This window comes from Mytilus galloprovincialis, chromosome 8 (assembly GCF_965363235.1).
Source record: "Mytilus galloprovincialis chromosome 8, xbMytGall1.hap1.1, whole genome shotgun sequence".
NCBI classification, from domain to species: Eukaryota; Metazoa; Mollusca; class Bivalvia; order Mytilida; family Mytilidae; genus Mytilus; species Mytilus galloprovincialis.
This window is the reverse complement of record NC_134845.1, coordinates 65264297-65287317: the sequence shown is the minus strand read 5'-3', so window position 1 is coordinate 65287317 and position 23021 is coordinate 65264297. Positions and strand designations below refer to the sequence as shown.

Here is a 23021-nt window from a genome sequence, read left to right as displayed (position 1 = left end):
ATTCAAAAACACTTTAATTATAAATATAAATGTATTATAAACATAAAACTTCTGATTGTAATTAATGTATATCATTAACATTGCAAATATATTTGTACACAACATTTCAAATGTATTATACATAGTAAAATAATTTAAATGTTGTTTTGATAGCAATTAGGAAAAACAATCCAAACATTTAATGAATTTGCAAAAAACCTTTCATCATTTGAAGTTTCCTATCAGGATATATTTGAATGGCTTCACAAAGCCAATCATAAAATTAAAAACACAATAGAAATGGCATTTTCTATTTACAAGAGCTATACACATGTCAGCTTGGCATTGAAGCCATGTTCATCGTTATTATAACACCTGTAAAACTTCAAATAGAAAACACAAGTAGATGTTTAACCAATCAATTATCATCTTTTTAACCTTATATAAAAAGTAAAACTGAATTCTTGCACATCATTGTTTGCTTGTCAACATGGAATATCAACGTCACTACCAGCCAACCTTTACACATCTTAACAATGTGAGAAGTAACAACCAGATAATGCATCAATACCAGCCAACTTATTCTCTGCCAACTAGTAGTAGATCAACAAGTCAGATGTCATACCAGCAAAATACGGTGAGTTGCAAATACACTATAGTAATTAGTTTAAATAATTAACATGTGAATAATTAATATAAGGCATCAAAATCTGTCTAGTAAAGTTACTTATTTCGGTTTTTTATTTGGGAGGACAGATAGAAAAAGAGGGGAGGAGTGTTAATTACTCTGTATAAAATAATAATATTGAAACACAACCATTATAGACCCAATAAACCATTTCAACTCATTTTAGTTTCATTATTTTCTCACCTGTTTATGAATATGAACATGAATATTGCATTTTTAAAAGTAAAGTTATTTTTTTTATCATATTTTCTAATAATCAGATAATGTTGCTTTGCTTTATATATCATATTTTATTTTTCTGAGCATAAGCAAGGCCCTATTTTGCAATTTGATGTTGTTAAGTATAAAAAATCTGGATAATTAACATAATTGTATAATATTTGATTTAAACAATGATTTGTATAGTCTAACTATGATCCATGATTAACCTAAACATTAGTATCAAATTTGAGATACAAATTTTTTTTACCAAAATTGTCTTCAATTATATTTAAGGATGTTTGCTTGTCATGTTTTGGAAATTTTGTCAGCTTTTGAAATCCTCTGGTTTTATCCATTTGAATGCCTTAAAAAAATTTGACCATGAACCCCCATTTTTTCTTTGTATAAATCTTATACATGTATAATTATAAGCCATTTGTGACAGTCTTATAAATCTTAATTATATTAAATAGTTTTTGAGAACTTTTAACTGGTCAATGGTAAAGCTAGAAAAGTCAAGAGAGAACATTTCTGGCCAAAATTCCAATGGCTAATATCTCAAAAACAATCACATTGACCCCTATATTCTTTTTGATTTTTTTAATCCTCAACTTAACCCCTATCAATACATACTAGTTTTTGGAAAGTTATTTATTTTGAATCTGAGCAGCAAACATCCTTAACTGATGATATTCTGATGGTAGTTCATATCAAAATGTTTTTGATACTTATATCATGCTGATAGACCAACAGATATTTATTAAATGAACACTCTCTGTGTAATTATAATTAATTTTTCAACATGTTTCTTGCATTCCATGAATATAGGTTGTAAATTATAAAATATCCTTTTTGATGTTTATTAAAACAATTTCATCTCAGTATAGGTGTTGCTCATTGTTGAAGGCCATACAGTGACCTATAGTTGGTCATTTTGGTAGCTTTTGGAGAGTTGTCTCATTGGCAATCATATCACATTTGCTTCTTTTGGAAACATCTGTGCAAAAAATTATGATCTGATCTTCTAATGGTTTAACTTTGGACCCTTTTGGCCCCTTTTTCCTAAACTGTTTGGACCAAAACTCCCTAAATCAATCCCAACCTTCCTTTAACGGTCATAAACCTTGTGTTTAAATTTCATAGATTTCTATAAACTTATACTAAAGTTATGGTGCTAAAATCAAGAAAAAAGCTTATTTGGGCCCCTTTTTGGTCCCCAATTCCTTAACTGTTGGAAACAAAACTTCCAAAAACAATCCCGACCTTTCTTTTGTGGTCACAAACCTTATGTCAAAATTTCATATATTTCTATTTACTTAAACTAAAGTTATAGAACGAAAAACAAGAAATTGCTTATTAGGGCCCTTTTTGGTCCCTTATTCCTAAAATGTTTGGATCAAAACTCCCAAAACCAATCCCAACCTTCATTTTATGGTCATAAACCTTGTGTTAAAATTTCATAGATTTCTATTCACCTTTACTAAAGTTAGAATGCGTAAACTAAAATTATTCGGACGCCACAGACGACAACGCAAACGTGAAAGCAATATACGACGTAAAAATTTCTATTTTTGCGGTCGTATAAAAATTTAATATAATTTAAATCATTGTGAAATTATTTTTAGTGCCATTCATGAAATGAGACCCCCCCCTTATTAAATACGATGTCATCATTATGGAACTGTTTCAAAAGATATGAAAATGATCCAAATAATTTTAAAGTTCACTGGTTCAATTGCTTTAAATAACTTATCAATTAAGCATATATATATATATATATATATATATATACTTTTGTAATTGCTTTTCTTAATTCAACAATTGGCCAGTTCTATTTGAAATATATTTAAATTTTTTTCACTGGTTAATATGGCAAGCCGTTTTGCTATTTAATCTAACTTCAAGATATCTCATAAACTTTATAAGATATCTTATATAATAGTTCATTAGATATTTGATATAGTTTGAAAGATATCTTATAAAGTTTATAAGATATCTTATATAGTTCACGAGATATCTGAAATAATTTATGAGATGTCTTATACATGTAGTTTATAAGATATCTCATATAATTTTCTCAATATGATATTGAATGAACTAAATAAGATATCTTATACAAAACATATTTACAAGATATTTCATATACTTTAAGATATCTTAAATAAATCTTATATATTATATGAAATATATATTATGAGATAGTTTGAAATTCGAATAAATAGCTAAAGGGCTTGCCATAGGTTTATGTTAGCTGGTACTTGTGGTATATATGTTTTTTTGTAATAGGCCTCGTTTACCAAAGTTAAGATGATAGTGCATCATATGCAATGATATTCATGTATTACAACTTCCCTGGTCTGAATCCAATAATTTCTTCAATCAGTGTACAGAAGAAATTAACTTAATATTCATTTTCCGTTTTTACAGGAAAATGATATATGATTTCGTCTTATATTGTATGCATAAAAAAATTCCCAATTTGATATTTAAGGGACCCATTTGTAAAAACCTGGAATCATCCCTGCAATTCACTACTTAACAAAAAGTTTCAGCACCAAAATTTTTTTGACATGAATTACATCCCCCTACTTAATATTTCATGCATTTAATATAATTTAGAAATAAATTGGGAAAGTGTATTAAATAAAACATGTTAGTTATACACTGTTTACACTAGGGACTATATTCGTAGACAACGAAAACCAAAGGAAGATAACTGTGTCCTTGGACCTTATGATCATAAGATAGTATCCAGAAGAAACTTTTGTAAAAATAAAATTCCATTTTTTCAATATTTTACATGTAAATGGACTCAGTTTTTCTGCGGGGAAACATTACATTCACTCTGTGGTTAAAGTTTTTAAAATTTTAATAACTTTCTTAAACTATCCTTGGTTTGTACAGGAATTGGACAGAAGCTTATTTATGATCATAAGATAATATCCAGAAGTAAATTTTGTAAAAAATAAATCCATTATGTCCATATTTTACATTCGAATGGACTTAGTTTTTCTTCCAGTTAACATTACATATGTATTCTGTGTTTAAAACAAGTGTTGAATGTGATTTAAATATTCAAATGATTTTATCAGAGTTATCTCCCTGCTATGTTATACAAATGAACAATTTTAGGGCCTCCTTATAGCCTAACAGTGAAAAACTGAAGAAATAGCATAAAATGAGAACTAAGTTAACTAACAATACTTTTCAGATCACTAATATAACAAGACTAGTAGAAAGTTACTTTCACTTGAATGTCATTTAATCAAACCATTCAATAATGCCTCTCATTATTTTGTATATTCTGTAAACAAACTTATAGTCACAGATACTTCTTTTCACATTTAACTTTCTCTAGCCAGTTTCACAGTGATATAATTTCTTGTACTTTTATTATACATAATTGCAGTCCCCTTGATAATACTAGAGCAAGGAAAATTCACATAATTTAGATTAATTTAAACTTTAGAGATAAATTTGTGATCAATCCTGCAGTATATACAATAAATTTTACAATTTTAATGCATCTTTGGAATTGCAAGTTTGAACATGATGAGTCTTAACTGATTTTGATGAGTCTGGGACTCATTGACTTGCCTTAGAGAGAACCCTGATAAGAAATGCACTACAAGTATAAATAAAAAAATCATTGAAAAGCAGGGGTGGATTAAGCGGGTTTTACATAGGGAACCCCCCTTTTTGTGGGAAAAATTGATTGCTTATATAAATCACTGAAGCATGACTGATGCAGGGACCCTCTTAGTTAGTCAGTGGACCCCCTCTTGTGAACATTTCTAGATCTGCTACTGAAATGGACACATTTCTTTTCACTATAAATATTGACTAAATAAATAACTATGCTGTGTTTTGTGAGGCTGCAACCTTTTGATTATCGGGAGGGGGATTTCAATTCAAGACAAACATCTTTTTTCTTTGGCAAAAACAATCTATATTTTTGGGGACTAGTCCAAAATCCATTTGTTTTCTTTCAATTTTAGCATCATATTACACATAGTCATAGTGGCAGCTGCATGAGGATGCAACATACATATCCTATTTACTGGTCAAAAACAAATATTTTTTTCTCTCCAAAACCTGTAAACAAACTTATAACCACCACCCCCTCCTAATCAAATGGTTGGCCTAAGTGCAACATTACCATTTCTATTTTCACCTGGATAAGGAGGTAAAGTTAGAAAAGGCTTTGTTTGAAAAACAAATGAAGAAAATCTCTAAAAATCCTACATTTATCCATCTGTCTAATCAATCTGTCTGTTTGTCAATGTTCACGAGATTGGCAAACACAGAAAAAATGTCACATGATACAACGTTTCAACCTTCACCTCGAATCAGCTTCTAGCTCTGTCGTCTGAACGACATGCAGCTAAGATGTCAGACAAAATTTCCTGTTTATTAACCTTTTTGCATAATAAGATGGGACTCAGTTATTTCAAAAAAGGTAGACAATATTCATTTGTTATAGTCACTGATAATTATGTGAGGGACTATCCACTAGGATGGGGGAGGGGGATGATTTTTCTTAAAAAAATTATCATGGTCAAGCAGATGACAAAAAAATATATTCTTAAGCCAGTTTGTCCCATGCCGTTAATATACAATGTTAGTGTTGAATATAGAAAATTAATTTGAATAAAGCGCCTATAAGGGACTGTGCAATATTTATATGAGGGTTGGGCTAGTGCAAACATGGACGGGGCACATAATTTTTTTAGGCGAATAATGAGTGGGGTGAAAAGTTGATTAACTAACATATGGGGGGTGCACTCTTTTTAATAACCCTTTCATGTGTGCATTTTAAAACAATTAAATCAGGGGCGGATGCAGGAATTTTCGAAAGGGGGGGTGCTAACCCAGGGCAAAGGGGGAGTGCAGGGGGGGGGTGGAAAACATGTCCCGATACAAATGCATTGATCGGCAAAAATAAAGGGGGGGTGCGCACCCCCGGAACCCCCCCCCCCCCCTGGATCCGCCACTGATTAAATCAATTCAATTCTATTCAATTCTTTATAACTTTAAGCACATTATGCTTATCAGAGCAATAAATACAAATACATTTCTATAACACAATATCACATAAATCAAGAGTGTAAAAGATTAAAACTATATTTTTTAAAATCAAATTGAATAACAGCACTTTAACAAATCAATGACTTGAGGATGATTGTTAGTTCATATACTTATACATTATCTGAATGCATTATGTTTATAGGTCTAAATGTTCTTATTTATTATACACATATTTGTTATTTCTGTGAAAAAAATGAAAGAAAAAAAAGCACAATTGAATGTAAACCAATAAAACCTAATACAGAGCTTCAATACATTTTTGTGTGTTTTTGTGTTATCAACTTCAATAAAAACTACCTTGACCAAAAACTTAAACCTTAAACTCCCACTTTCATTTTCTCTGAACAGTTGACCATGAAATTGTGATCAAAAGTTTATTTTGGCTTTAAAATTGGAAAGATCATATCATAAACAACAAGTGTACTTAGTATCAAGTTCAGCTTCCTTAAAAAACTACCTTGATCAAAAACTTTAACCTGAAGTGGTGCGAGCAAACTCACAGACATACTAACTGACGGACAAAGGAACGGAGGCACAGACCAGAAAACAAAATGCCCCTCTTTTATTGTAGGTGGGGCATAAATAATATTAAATTGCTTATAGTACATTATTATTAAGCATTGTCTGTAATAAATAAAATATCAGAAAACTAAAAATGATGTGAATTAAACATAGCATAACGTATGGTAAACAAATGCTTAAAGTAAACAGAAAATAATTTCAATTGTATTATAAACAAGCATTAGCCTTTCAAAAAGGGCTAAGTGCTCTCGCTTAGTAGATTAATTCATTTACTAGAATAGCCACATGCATCAATCAACAAATTTTACTACACCCGTGAGGTCAAACGTTATGAAGTAGTATTTATCATTTAAAGTTGTTGTTTACTCCAGAAGATTCACCTATTTTAGATAAAAGTTACCTGTGTAAAATTAAATTTTTGAGCATTAAAAGAATGTCAACGTAATCTATGATACAGCTGAATTATGTCCCTTGGGAGTATTAATCTCCAACAAAAGTCCTTGCAAACAGTTGAAATGAAAAAAATGTATATATGCCTGATATAAAAAAAAAAGATAGAAACTACTAAATGAAGCGATATTGAAATATTTGCTGAATGAATTGCCAAGAATGTGAACAATTCTTTGCACAGGAGAATATAAATTCTATCCAAATTAAGCCTCAACTCAGGTTGGTCTCTTTTTTTCTTAGATGGACAATTTAACATTTCTTATTTTAATAGATTATGGCTATAGAGAAATATCTAAGTGATACATTTAGGGAATTACAAAGCAAATATAAGGCAAATAACCCAGTTAAAATATTTGTTTCTACTTGAAATTTTGAGTTTCCAATTAAATTAATCATTGTGAAAGGTAAAAACAAATACAAAAGAACAATAGTTTGGTGCAGTTTATACAATATAGCTTATATTGAAATCCGAATATACAGTTTAATTATTTACCCATCAATTTGACGTATTATGATGACTTTGGACTTTTTTCTCGAAACAGTATTAATGTTCTCAGTGAAACATTTCTATACTTTGTGATAAAAATCAAATGTACTAAGCTTCAAAAAAGTAAAAACATAACTGAAGTCTGATGCCCACGGTCATTTAACACCAAATTAATGAATATTTATATAATATTTCAATAGGTTTTAAAATTGAATTTGGAAATATACAAACTACAGATGACTCATAGATAGATAAAAAAAATATTGTACCCTTGGATCCAATCACAGTGCTCCTAAGTTGACTTCCTTCACAAAAATTAAGTCTTTATAATATTGAAATATATATGCATTTTAGTTGAAATACCAGCTCTGATATGTACATGTATTATTGATTTCGTAAAAAAATATCATATGTGTACTTTAGTTTTTTTTAAGCAGGGCAAGGACTTTTTTCCCATTAATTAAAGCCAAGCGAGAACTTTTTTTAATAATAAATATTGACAGGCATAATTTTCTTTTTATTTGCTCCCAGCAAAATCACACTAGTGTTTCGAAAAGTAGTATCTACATTGTATTATCATATGGTGGAATTAAGTCGACAATTAAACATGAAATTCAGAAGTGGCATTATAGTAGACAAATATAGTGTTGCCAAATCTAGTACTTTTTATTTTTTTAACAGAGATTATCCCATTTGTACCATCTCCCTTTTTCCAAAGATCTTTCTCAAAAGTCATAATTATTTATTAGCTTTCTCTTTTACCAATGCATACATGTACCGGTAAACATGTTGTGCTACTTTTTTCTTTCACAAATAAATTTTTACTCTTTGGTCGGGTTGTTTTTCTGTGACATTCCTTGTTTCCATCTGTAATTTTATTGTTATTAACCTCATCCTATTTTTTTTATATAAATCTGATTTTTTTTAATTTTCAAACAATGTATTATGATAATTTGTGTTGATAATTACTTAATACAAACAACTAACAAGAATGAAATTAAAACTCTGAGATGGGGAAATATGAACTTTTTGTTTAAAGAGTATATTTATATATGTATATAGTTAATTAGCTAAATAAACATGATAAATAAACTTAAAACTATTTTGTCCAGGGTAAAACAGTTAAGATGGTTACACTAAAGACTGGTGTCTGTGTAAATGGTGAGAAGTGAGGGTCTAGCATTGATATTAACCATTTATATCTAAAATTAATAAGTCATTTTGCAATAATATGTCATTATAAAAACAACCATTTGTTTTCAAGAAACCAGTCATGGTTACTTCTAGTACAGGGGTACTTCTAGTACAAGTTATTTGTGTCTACTTATAAGTAAATTTTGTTAGATTCAAATTTCATTGTCGATAAAATTAAACATACATGTTGAATAATGACATCTGTAAACATATGGTAAAGGACAGACACTCATGTTTGATAAAAAAATCTCAAAGAAATTTAGATAGTTTGACTTTTTTTACTTGTATAAGTTAAAAAATTTAATGTCTATGGTACATACATGTAACTAAATTAGCCAATAAAATAATATATTAGAAAAATTAAATAAAATACACTTGTATCAAAGTTGTATGTATATTTTTAAAAGTACATGTATCTTACTAATAAATTCTTTAAATAAATAAAATAAAAGTAACTTGTACATGTATGTAGTACTCTTGACTGATATTTCTGTACATTTTCCGCATCTTTGGCAAATAACAATTTCTTAGTTAATTATTATTGTTCTATTACAAAGGCAAAATACTCAAATAATTGCTATGACTGAGATAATAAAATAGTCTATCAAAAAGGATGTCTATGCTCAAGTCTTAATTTACTGAATCTTTTAAGAGTTCACTGAAATTATTATCATGTTTCAATATTTTATTATGCATACAAAAGTGATTTAATTTACATTGCAAATTTCTTATTTAATTTTCAGATGCTGAATCCTTCCTCTCAAGACATAACTATGGCCACACTACAGAACTTTAATACACAATCTGACAGAGGAGATCAGCCACCAAAATGTGATCTAAGATGCAAGTGCTGTGCTGTACAAATGGCTTTTGGACTAGTGTGTGCCTGTAATCTGACCAAAGAAAGTGTTGGTACACAGACTGATATTTTAGTTCTCAACATGACTACTGAAGACTACTTCAAACCAAAGACAACTGCCTTTAAGCTATTACAGGTAAGACAATTATGTATTTTATATTTTACTAGACCTTTAATTAAGAGTATCAGTTGAACATAATAAAAGTAATATTGCATTCTAGTATAGACATGATAGATGTAGTAATACTATCATACTTTGAAAAAATATAAAAAATTAAGGGTCTGTTCTAAAAAAAAAGTACTTTTATTTTCTAAACTAAATTCTAACCAATATTTTAAAAAGGGAAATTTGTATTAAAGACATTTATAATCAAAAGAATGTTGGATTAGATATTGTCAGATGTGATCTTAATATTATTTATTTCTATTAGAAAGTAAAACAAGTCTTATCATATCAGAAATATTCTCTCATACATTTAGAAGTGATATTTTCAAACTAATAAGTTATCAGTATGATTGATAATGGTCTATGCATTCGTTATAGAGAGTGTTCAATGAAAGAAAGTAACATACTATTATACTGTATTAGTCTGGTACTAATTTAGCATGATCAAAACTACCATTCAGAAGCATACTACAATTTGTACATTGTATATCAACAGAAAGAACACATTTAAAGTTGAAAAGATGATGATCAGCCTGAATAAACCATAATCAGAAAATCTTAACATTCAGCAATCATAAATATATAAATTTATTATTGTTTTTCCCCCATTTTCTAGCATTTAAAAAAGTATAATTTAAGTTTTAAAGTTATCCAATAGGGGTCAAATTATGGATTAGCTTTAAACAATCAGTGGTAGTTCATATACATATTCAGGACAAGCCATGATAATGAGAAATTTATCAATTAGAATTGTTCTTATAGGGAAGGTGACTGTGACTGACATTGCCTAGCCTTCAACAATAATCAAATACTTCAATTTAGCATTAAGCCCCATTTATACAAATTAATATCTAAAAATGTTTTATTTGTTTATGTGTTGATATTTATTTAAATGACCTGCTAATTTTAAATACTTTTTGAATTGTAATTGAAGAAATTATAAGCTATTTAGGTAAAACAGGCAGTATTATGACCTTCAAATATATATATATTTTCAGTTCTGATACCATGCACTTAAAACTTTGAATATTTAAATATTTTAAATCCATGAAATAAAACTGAATTGTACATGCTGTAACTTACACAAGTTTGTCAATTCTGGGCCTTTTATAGCCGTCTATGCAATATGGGCTTTGCTCATTGTAGTAGACTGTACAGTGATTATTTAGTTAAGTGTCATTTGGTCTCTTCTGGAGAATTGTCACATTGGTAATAATGAATCATACCACATCTGCTTTTAAATATGAAAGAACTTAATTTTGATTCTTTACAAATATGTACAAAAGTGAAATTTGAAAAATCTTAAATAGAAAATTTATACTATAAATTTGGAAACATTATTGCAGAAAAAAAAGACTAAAAATATTGATATGATATATGGAACTCATTTTCCTGATATTTGACACTTGTGGGGGTGACTGCAATTTAAATATGAAAAAACTTATATTATGATCAAGATGAAATAAATTGTATTTCTGTTTGTTTCATACACTGATACATAGTATGTCAAGAATTCAAGATAATTAAATGTGAATTTTCATTTAGAAGAAAAATTGCCAAAGTTTTAACTCGTATATTCATATTTTTACAAGTTTTTAAGGATTATTATAATATATATAGCACAATGTTTTTTGTTTGAAAATGCATTTTGAGGGGAAGCGACTCTGAAAGAGGGCATTTTCTGAAGGAATTTACTTGTGTATCTTGCTGTTTGTATAATAGCCTTAACTGTGACCCTATTTATTCTTTAGATATTTTAAAAGCCTTTTCAAAGGTATCTCACTAATCGTTTAATTTTTTAACCATAAATTAACATCAAAATCTATTTAGTTTTGTCTCTGCTGTGTATATAATAATCAGTATAATTATATTCAAGTATGAGTTAAAAAAATTAAGTCTACTCACCATATTTGAAAGGAACTGCAACACCCATAGTTTAATACAAGAAACAAGATTAACAACATTTATGCACTGACAGGATTATGAGATATGGATTTCAATTAAATAATTGAAGTTATATTTATATGGCATTGCTTATGTTTGTGTTTAAGACTTTCTGATTGGCCAATGAGTTTTTAAACATAGGTAAAAGTAAAATGATGCTGTTTCATGATTTGATAAAAAAACATCAATCAAAGGATTAAAAAAATATTTACCTTTGATCAGGTTGATGAAGTAATAAAATTTATTTTGCAAAAAGTTTTAACTATAGGTAATACACGAAAGGTGTGAAAAAATTTAAAGATCTAATATATTGTGCAATAAAGATGTCAAGGTTGTGGATGTAAATTAAGATCAAAATGATAAGATTAAACTCTTACCTTCATCAATTGTACACTGATCATTTAAAGGTGTGAAAATTACAAACGAGTGAATTAAATTGTAATTAAAGTAAAATAAAATGAATTGGAAAAATTATGATGAAATTATGAAAAAATAATAAAGCCTTTCTTTTAATGCATATTACACTTCTGGGACTATCATTATTATTATACTGAGGATCACTATTTTAAATGCTTAAAACACTTAATGATAGGGTACTTTGATATTTTGTATTTAAGGAGAAATTTTTCTTAGTTTTAAATAAATCTGTTTATTCTTTACATGCCATTAAGGTTTCACTTAATTTTGAATTATAACTTAATGAATGATATTTGAAATAAAATTGTTTGGCCCATGAATTAATTTTATTTCTTGAAAACTTTAAACAATACTAAGTTTTTTTATAAAGATTATGGTTCAAATGGATAATGTTTGCCTACGGCATGAAGATATGAAACTACAAATGTATTGGGTCAGAGAAAATTAATACACCTGAAATTTTCTTTCCACATACAAAAAAAAACAACTTTTTTTCAGCTTAACCTTGTACGCTATTTGTAAAGTATTGAACTCGTTGATAAAAATTTACTCCTAGCTTTTGTTAATAATGAAGAATAGGAATACATTTCATTATGATTATGAATAAATAGGTGTAATATACGAATGTAGGACAGAAAGTCACAGGACAAAAAGTCACAGACAAAAAGTCACGGACAAAAAGTCACAGGACTAAAAGTCACAATTCATTTTTTCTGATTATTTTCTTTGAATAAAAACTGCTTATTTCTAGAAAAATATTTTTGTATTTTTCTTGAACTATTGTAAATAAACCAACTTTGTTAACAAAATTTATCCAAAAAATATCAAAGATGATCAAATAATTGTTAAAAAAAACAAAATGTCAAAATGGCTTTGCCCTTAATTGGCTTCATGATGCCAAGAAATATATCTTTTGCATGATTAAAATTAAATAAATCTTGATTTTTCAAGACTCATTTTTTTTAATGACTCATTTCCTAAACTTTAATATGCATTTATGTGTTAAAAAGTAAATATTTCAAGATATTTCTCTTATATATTCAAACAATTGTCAACAAATAATTTGTGACTTTTTGTCCTGTGACTTTTTGTCCTACCAAATTTGTGACTTTATGTCCTGTGACTTTTTTTCAACAGGTTTTTTGGTAAAATTGTATGAGCATCTCCTAATAGTTAATTTGAAATAAAATTAAAAAGATTCAAAATAAGATTCAAAATTTATCAAGGAAACTCAAATGTTACTATGTGACTTTTAGGTAAGCAGGAAGAAGTCTAAGGACTTAAAGTCACAGAAAAAAATGAAAATAATTGCAGTGAACATATTTATTTCAAAATGCTTAAATGACAAAAATGACAGAAGATTGTATAATTTAAATATATAAAAGCAAGATCTTTAAATATTGTCTTTTTATGACATATTCATTATTCAGTTTAGGAATTTGTTCTTAAGGAGGCTCATGCAACGGTACAAAAAAATCTGCAAAAATTGAAACATTTGTTTTTTCATTAAACATTTCATTTATTACATCTAAAATTAATTGTTACTTTAAAACAGTTGTTTTGGCCCCAGATGACTTTTAAAATTTTTAGATAATTAAAAAAGCTCCCTCGTTGGTAAAAAATGCCATTATTTTGCATAGAAATTAAAATAACTTTTTTACCTCATTAGTGACCTATATTTTTTTCAAATGAACTGATCTTAAACTTAATATTGTAAGATTTAAACCATTTCTGTAGTTTGATTCTTTTTTTGTTTCAATTTTACCCTTTTTTTCTCCTATTAGTTCAACAGAAAAGTACTGTAAATTCAGAAATTATTGCGCGTGTATGATTGCGATTTTGTCATTATAAACTTAAATGTGATTTTGATTTTTACGATTTTGAGATAAGTCATGCTTTATTCAGTTAAAATATTACAAAAAGTGAGTTTTAATTATTACGTTTACAACTCTGTCGCATTAATCGCAATAATAAAAACCTCACAATAATTTCTGTATTTAAAGTACCTAAAAAAAATGCATGCTGCTTTCAAAGGTAGATTGTGAGCTGAAATAAACAGTGACCCCATATTTTTATTTATTTATTTCCATTAAGAACAGGATAATTTATTTATAGAAAAATAGTGAAATCCTTTGATTGAAAAAAAATAATTATTTAGACTTGCAAGCCCCCTTAATAGAAAAAAAGAAGGTGTGGTATGATTGCCAATGAGACAACTCTCAAAAGGACCAAATGACACAGAAATTAACATCTACAGTTCACTGTATGGCCTTCAACAATGGGCAAAGCCCACACACATAGTCCGCTATAAAAGGCCCAGACATATTTCTTGGTTTTCGACCCCCCTGGGAGCAAAAAAATAGCTGGATCTGCACCTGAATAGAGAGGGGAAAGGTACCAAAGGGATATCCAAACTCATATATCAAAAATAAACTGACAGCACAATGACTATATATATAACTGTAAACAGAAATAGGGGTCAGGTCAGTGAACCATAAAATTGGAGTAAAAACTTTCATACGTCATAATTACTCATTAGATTTAAATCTCATATTATACAAAACTGTTGTCTGCTCTATGGTTAGGTTGTTGTCGCTTCGACACATTCCCCATTTTCTTTCTCAATTTTAAAACTGATATAAGAGTTTAAGTAATAATTCATAGAAAGTCTCATGAAGTTTTTTCAATTTATTGCAAGAAAATGATAAGATTGTCGCAAATTTTTAATATTACAACATCACTTCTGACAATTTATCACTTATGGTCACATCTAAAAAAAAAAAAATTGGATACAAACACTGAAAATTGCAAGATGAACCTGGGCATGTAATTATGGCCTTAAATGGACCTTTAAGGGCAAAATGGATAATTCTTGTTGTTTTAAAATAAATGTCCATGATCTGCTATTTCTATGTTCTCTATTTTCCATGTTCCTAGATCTTTCTGTCAGTAAAGATTGTTGCATCTTTTCTTGTTAAAGTTTCCGGTCAAGGTAGATTTCAATGACGTTTAAGTCACAGCTACTTTAAACTTTTAGGACATATAAAAAAGAAGATGTGGTATGATTGCCAATGAGACAACTATCCACAAAAGACCAAAATGATACAAACATTAACAAATATAGGTAAATGTATGGCCTTCAGCAATGAGCAAAGCCCATACCGCTTAGTCAGCTATAAAAGGCCCGGATGAGACAATGTAAAACCATTCAAACAAGAAAACTAACGGCCTTATTTATGTAAAAAAATGAACGAAAAATAAATATGTAACACATTAACAAACCACAACCACTGAATTACAGGCTCCTGATCCTTATTAGTTGTAAGTCAAATTAGTGTTCTGACCAAATTTCATGGTTTATTGGACATTGAAAATATAGTGTGTCACACTAAGTGAATGTCAGTACATCAGAACTGTACTGTAGAACTTATTCCTTAATTTCTTTCTGTAATATTATCATTCATTTTATCATATTTATTCATCATTGTAGAACCAGATAACCAGTGTCCTCCATACAACCAAACTGAGCAGCACATCTGACAAAACTTTTGAGGACAGTGTTTCAGAAGTAATCAACTTCATTAATGATCTACCAGATACACCTAGAACCAGAGAAAAAGTTAGAACAAGGTTCAGAAAAAGAATGTACAACCAAAAGGGATATGAAAAAACCAAGTGAGTATAATTTTGTTTTAAGAAGTGTATGCATAATTCATGCTCCTGCCACCAGGTCAAAAGGGTGTTGTTTACCTTTGTCCTTAAGAATGTCAGTATATGTTTGTCTGTAATGTGTTTAAAAAATAATGGGGCGTAGCATACAACATTCTTGAGTTATATAAAATAGAAGATGTGGTATGATTGCCAATGAGACAACTATCCACAAAAGACCAAAATGACACAAACATTAACAACTATAGGTCATAGTACAGCTTTAACAATGAGCAAAGCCCATACCGCATAGTCAGCTATAAAAGGCCCGATAAGACAATGTAAAACAATTCAAACAAGAAGACTAACCGCCTTAGTTATGTAAAAAAATGAACGAAAAACAAATATGTAACACACAAACAAACGACAACCACTGAATTACAGGCTCCTGACTTGGGACAAGCACATACATGTTCTTTAAGGAGGCTCGAGGGTGTAAGATTTTCAGAAAAAAATTAAACATATATTTTTTATTACAAATTTTATTAATTATCCTTAGTAATTGTTACTTTATCATATGGTACAAAAATCATTCCAAAAAATCTTTCTGTGTTGGCCCCAGGTGACATTTAAAATGTAAATATCATTGAAAAAGCACTAAATTATCTCCCTTTGATGCAAAAATGCCATTTTTTGGCATTAAAATTGAAATATTTTTTTTAAATCATAGGTGAACTATATTTTTATTGTTTTTTTTTCGAATAAGCTGTTCATAAATTAAATAATTGTATAAGTTTAATTGATTTCTGTAATTTTTTTCTTTCTATTTTGATATTACTGTTTCTCTTATTATAAGTTTGACAGAAAAAAAGGACATTTACAAAAAATGTATGCTTTTTTTTGAAGATTGTGAGCCGAAATGAATGGTGACCAAATTTTTTTATTTATCTATTAAGAATAAGATAAAGTTCATTTATAAATAGAAAAATATAGCGAAATCCTATATCATATAAATAAAAATGTTTTAGACCCAAGAGCCCCCTTAATCAGGTTATATATAAGCCAGGCTACATTGCAAGTTATAAGAAGACCAAGAGTAACACCTGTTTAACAATCCAATAAATGGTCTGAATAAATTTTAAAATTGAAAACAAATGACATGTATATAAATCACAGAATTGCATGCTCTCGATTACTTTAGACAAGTGAATAAGTGACATAGTTTACTCAGGGAGTTGATATGAAAATGTTAATAAAATTAACAGTTGTTGATAGATATATCTTCAGTGAATCTTTGCCACTTCTGTTCTATATAAACAATTAAAGAAACAGGAAACAAATACTGGCAAATAAACTTACCTTACAGAATGAGATGATGATACCAGTTTCTTTTTACTTCTTAGAGGTCTTCTGAGATTTCTTGTTCAGTTGTTACATTCCATGTTTCCGGTACTGGCTTTCATGCAAACCGTGAATTAAAGGTGTACGCAATATATATGAGATATAGAAGTAAAAAAAAATCTTTCAGTTAATCAAATTAAGAATTCTGTTTATGAAATGTCAGTTCCTGATCCTAATAATAGAATGAAGAAGTCTGGAAGACTTGTGAACTTGCTTATTATTCCCAAATTTCTATAAAATTAAATGGTTTTATTATGAAAAATTAAAAAAGACCCTTTCACCCTCTGATGTTAATATTTCCCCATTGTGGCTAACATTGGACACCAACTAAAAAATGGAGATAATTGAATCTTTTATGCAATATGATAACAGTTATTATTATTGTTATTTTAAACACCTTTGTTGTTGTTAACAATTCAATATTTTAAGTTATATACTAGTGAAAGATGTGTGTTATAATGCAGCATATTCTGAAATATTGATGCATTAGTCATAACAGCTAAAACAAATAATAACATTTCAGTTGCCGAGTTAACTATATAAAAAACAAATTACTTATAAAAAGAAAATCTGTATAAATATTTACAAACTTAGGTTTATAGAAGTACAGAGATACTAATTATTTATTTTTTTATTTCAGAGAGTTAGCCATAGCAACTGGCGGTAGTGTTAGAAAATTGCAGTGGAAGAAAGCCAGAGAGGCAGTAATACCACCAAAACAAGCCAGGGCATCCTTCAAACAAAGGAATATTTCAATTGTGAGTTCCGCAACAACATCACCCATATCTTCTCCTGCTGTGTCTCCGGTATCTACTCCATCAAATTCTCCACAAACTTCACCCACTCAACCTCCAATGATTTCTCCTGCTTTGTCAGTCTCTTCTCATACCCCAGAACAGCTTCCACAAACAAACAGTTTAGGAGTTCATTTTAAAGTAGGAGACAATGTCTGCATTGCAAGTGGCGGCAAGACTTATGACTTTGCAACTGTGGAAAAGATATGGACCTCAAGAGTCGACATTACCTACCTAAAAAAAGCTGGGCCTAAGCTTTCAACATGGAAGTTGGGTAGTGGTAAACTTTACAAAGACAGTATTCATAAGAACAGTGTCTTTCATTGCTTGGGCAAAGTAGATCTAGTAGAGGGTCAGCTAATGCAGACAATAAAGAAAAAACTAAATAGTCTTTTTTAGTAGACAATTTTGTAAAAACATGTAAAGTTTGACTTTTGAAATATGTTATCTTATTGTCATTGAAATTTTATTTTCAGATTTTATCAAAATTTACTAGTAATTTAAGGGCCCTTTATGAACCGAGGCTTCGTGTTGAAGGCTTTTCATTGACTAATAATTGTTTACTTTTTTAAATTGTTATTTGGATGGAGAGTTGTCTCATTGACACTCACACCACATCTTCCTATATCTATAAGTTAACAGTTTTGATTATAGGTTAAGCTAGCTGATTGTTTTTTTGTATATATTTATGTAAATATTTCAGGTTTCAATTAAGATATATAATATAAAATACTCATTGAATAAAAATATATTTAATTCATTTAAGACTGTTCTCTTCTCTTCTATCTTAAAAAACTTGCCAGTAATTGGGAATCCTATAGCTTTGTTTTAAGTTTATCCATGAACTACCATTTAAAAATTTTGCACACTAACTCCGACTTTTTTCCCTTAAATGTATCACGTAGAGTTAAAAATGTCATGTTTACAAAACTATAGAAATTTTGGTTATATTTTCATGGGTTTTGAAAGAAAAAATGTGCCAATGTTAAGTGTAGGAAAGTTGAACACAATATTTATTTTCTGACAAATTTTCAATACATGTATTTATCTTGAAAAAATGCACACAGACCAATTATTTGTTTTCTGCTTTTTCAGTCCCTTTATTTATATTAAATCAATTTGTAATAGTATTGTAAAAAGCTGGTTATTTTTACACTGAGTAGAAAATACCCTTCAACATGTTAAATTAAGGAGATAAGAAACACAAAAAATACTTTGTTTATTGTTGAACTTAGTTGTCTTGTATTTTTATTGTTAACAGGCAAATATGTTTTGAATGTTGAATTGTCACTTTACTGTTTGTCATCTTGCAGGAAAAAATTAAATTTCTTTTTGTCGAGACTTTGGGTTTTCCCTGTGTTATTGTTATACTAGTAGTATTTATAAGTTCAAAAATGGTTAGTGAGAGAAGTTGTATAATAGGTTCTTGTTTTGGGAAAAAGATATATATAGGTAAAATATGCAAAGACGTACTTTGGCGGTTCAAAAGGTGGGGTTCAGTTATGTTATATTATTTTTTCACAGAATGTATGATTTACAATATCAAATATGACTTCAGTCCATTTAAATAATGTATTGGACATTTTGTAATTTGTTTTGTTTGAATATTGTTGTTATAATATATATGTTTATTTATAATGTTATTAACATGATTAAAATTGCTAGCTAGAAAAGAGAAATGTTATTGCTAGCAACTAAACTTATACCTAGAGTTTTGTTTTATTTATTATACGAAGGATTAACAAATGCAGAAAAAATGTTTATATAGATTTACATATTACTATCTACACTTACACTTCCAAAGAAAAAATAATCTGCTTTAATTCATTAAGGGGAATAACTCTAACTTAACAATTGGAAAACTAGTTTGACCTAGTGTTAAGTACATTCAAGACAGATTTTAGCATGTCAAGAATATATCAAGAAAAATTAAGACACAATTCAAAATGTTAAGAATGTGTCGAGACATAATGAGGAAAAAAAAGAATGTCGAGAATCCGTCGAGACATAATGAGAAAAAAAAAAGAATATCGAGAATCCGTCGAGAAATAATGAGGAAAAAAAAGAATGTCGAGAATCTGTCGAGAAATTTTAAGACAGTATTCAAATGTCGAGAATTTGTCAAGAATTTTTTAGAAATTATTCAGAATGTCGAGAATATGTCGAGTAAATTTCATACTTATTTAATACAAGTCAGAATTTGTCAAGAAAAATTAAGACATAATTCATTCTTTTTGAGATTGTCGAGTAAAAGTTCATGCAAATCGAGACAAAAACTGGTCTTTTCAGACTTTTGGACTTTTGTAGTGTAGTTGTCAATCTGGATAGTCCATCTGCATCTGCATTGGTCTTGCCTGGACGATAGATGATGTCGAAATCGTAAGCGGCTAGTGCAGCGAGCCAACGGTGTCCAGTAGCATCTAGTTTTGCAGACGTGAGTACATATGTGAGTGGGTTGTTGTCTGTGAGTACTCTAAACTTGTGGCCATAGAGGTAATCATGGAACTTGTCGGTTATGGACCACTTTAGCGCAAGAAATTCCATCTTATGTGCTGGATAGTTCTGTTCCGCTTTTGTTAAACCTCTGCTAGCATATGCGATTACACGTTGATGTCCGTCTTGCTCTTGATATAGTACGGCACCAAGTCCTTGACCACTGGCATCGGTGTGTAGTTCAAATGGTTTGGAGTAATCGACATATCCAAGTATCGGTGCTGATGATAAGTGTTGCTTTAATGTTGTGAAAGCTGTTTCTTGCTTATCAGTCCACTGAAATGCTTCTTGTTGTTGTTTCTTAGTCTTTTTTTTTCCTTTCTTTATATTTGAAGTTGGCATGATGGATGTAAGTGGCTTTGCTATCTGACTGAAGTTACGGATGAACTTGCGGTAGTAACCTACGAATCCGATGAATCTACGTACTTCTTCAGGTGACTTTGGAGTAGGCCAATTCATTACTTTCTCAACTTTCTCTGGGTCTGTCTCTACTCCCTCCTCAGATACAATATGTCCTACATATTTGACTTTTGGCTGGAAGAAAGAACATTTTGATGGCGAAAGCTTCAAGTTGGCTTGTCGAAATCTGTCAAAGACCATCTCAAGTCGCTCTAGGTGTTCCTCGTACGTTTTAGCAAATATGATGACATCGTCTATGAATACGCAACATATACGCATGTGAAGATCTCTGAGACAATCTTGCATAAGACGTTGATAAGTGGCGGGGGCGCAAGCAAGTCCGAAAGGCATACGGTTGTACTCGAAGAGTCCAAGAGGTCCTACGGTGAATGCTGTCCTCTCCTTGTGTTCCTCAAGTATCTCCACCTGATGATAACCAGACTTCATGTCTACGGTCGAGAAGTACTTGTTTCCAGCCATGCAGTCTAACATATCCTCCATTCTTGGCAAAGCATAGGCGTCCTTTTTTGTCTTTAAATTCAATTCTCTGTAATCTACGCATATTCTTAGTGTGCCATTCTTCTTCTTAACTAGAACAACGTTGGAGGCATACGGACTATGAGACTTTCTAATTATTCCTGCTCGGAGCATCTGGTATAAGTGGCTCTTAACATCTTCATACATTGAAGGCGGTATGTGTCGGTATCGTTGTTTGAACGGTCTATCATCTTCTAAGAGTATCTTATGTTGTACTATGTTGGTATGTCCAATGTCGTAATCATCTTTGGAAAATATATCCTGGTATGATGTAATGAAATCTTTTCCACGTTGAAGTTGATCTGATGTTATGTTGTCGTTGGATATGTCTACCTGCTGTAATAATGGTGGTTCAAATTCTTTCTCTTTATTTAAAGGCTTATCTTGTATGAGTACAGGTTGTAGTTCAGCAATTATGGCGTTTGGTTGAATGGTGACTGTTCTTGTAGTGATGTTACAAATTCTGAGGTTGAACATGTCATTATGCTGGTATTTATAATCTATCAGTGATGGTTCAATATCTAAATCTGATGGTAATATAGATGACTTTGTTTGCTGCGTGATAGCAGATGTGGAGTGGTAAGGTAGTTCTTTGGTTGTCATGGCTTTGATGGATATCTGACTGTTTGGTGGTATAATGACTCTTTCATATTCAGCTGATTTAATTAATGCTAATCTGTTGTTCATCTTTCTAAGTTCTTTCTCTCTCAATAGTATACATCTAAATGAAGAATACCAGGGTGTTGTTAAATCTGAAGTTTGAAGAAATCGGTTGCCAAATCTATCTTTGTAATTATCCATGATGGTTGTCAGTATATTTGTTCCCAACAGAACTGGAACTTTGGAGTGATACGGACTATCTGGTACGACAAGTAGTATTGTTGGAAAATGCTGATCGGTTTCTTTCAGTTGAATGTTGGCCTCAATATATCCATGGTACGGCAATGAATTTCCATCTGCACATTCAATGCTGATAATCTGTTCTAAAGGTTTGAGTGGTGTGTCAGTAAAGTGCTGAGTGTAAAATTCATGAGCTATTGTTGAAACAGTGGACCCTGTATCTAGAAGAGATGAAGTTTCAATGCCATTGATGATAATTTTTGATTCAGTTGGTTGTCCACAAAGTCCTGGTGGTATTGTTGATTTGCATAAATTCTGTTGAATAGGGCTTTGTATGTTCATGTCGATCGGCTGCCCCTTGTCGATGACATCATCTAGTTTAAAGGTTTGCCGTTGACATCAGTGTTGGCTCGGCATCCTCTGGCAATGTGCGAGTCTCTTCCACAACGGTAACATGTAATCGGTTGAGCAGACTGATGTTGATTCTGACCAAAACCTCTTCCATTACCTCTACCATAACCTCTGCCATAACCTCTTCCATAACCTCTATCATAACCTCTACTTCCTCTACCACCTCTATTATATCCTCTACCTCTAAACTGATTAAAAGTCTCTTGGTACGGTTGTGGTTGTGTGTCTTGTTGTTGTTGATTTGGTTGATCTTCAAATTGTTGCTTATTATGTTGTCTAGATTCTAAGTGTTCAAGGCGTGTGTTTATCTGCTTCAGTGTTGTAACAAGTTCAGATTCCTCCTCTTTCTCATTCATGTCATTAGCAATGGCTTGTTTTGATGTTGCTTTCACCTTCGGTAGTTCATCCAGATTATGTTCTTTCTCAATCTTTCTCAAAGCTACACGCAAATGATCAAATGTCTTAAAGCGTTCCTTCTCATAGTGGCTAATATGCTTTATATC

The 23021-nt window shown here is 30.2% G+C and overlaps 1 protein-coding gene across 2 annotated transcripts; it reads left to right on the top strand.

The window, feature by feature from the left end:
- Positions 1-18240, top strand: LOC143042392 (uncharacterized). 2 transcript variants are annotated; one of them, XM_076214668.1, is made up of 4 exons: positions 1-616; positions 9353-9604; positions 15486-15670; positions 17685-18240. In XM_076214668.1, exons 1-4 carry the CDS (start codon positions 470-472, stop codon positions 18235-18237), a joined length of 1137 nt encoding a protein of 378 aa, XP_076070783.1. In that variant the 5' UTR covers positions 1-469; the 3' UTR covers positions 18238-18240. The 2 variants fall into 2 exon arrangements, with proteins under 2 accessions (XP_076070783.1, XP_076070784.1); XM_076214669.1 differs by lacking the exon at positions 1-616 and adding an exon at positions 5188-5327.
- Positions 18241-23021: the final 4781 nt, after the last annotated feature.

What these genes read in the sequence shown, in the direction of transcription:
- LOC143042392 (XM_076214668.1), top strand. Translation starts at nt 470, where the DNA reads ATGGAATATCAACGTCACTACCAGCCAACCTTTACACATCTTAACAAT. An exon ending in TGTCATACCAGCAAAATACG is followed by an intron (nt 617 to 9,352) that starts GTGAGTTGCAAA and finishes TTTAATTTTCAG; the next exon opens with ATGCTGAATCCTTCCTCTCA. An exon ending in CTGCCTTTAAGCTATTACAG is followed by an intron (nt 9,605 to 15,485) that starts GTAAGACAATTA and finishes TCATCATTGTAG; the next exon opens with AACCAGATAACCAGTGTCCT.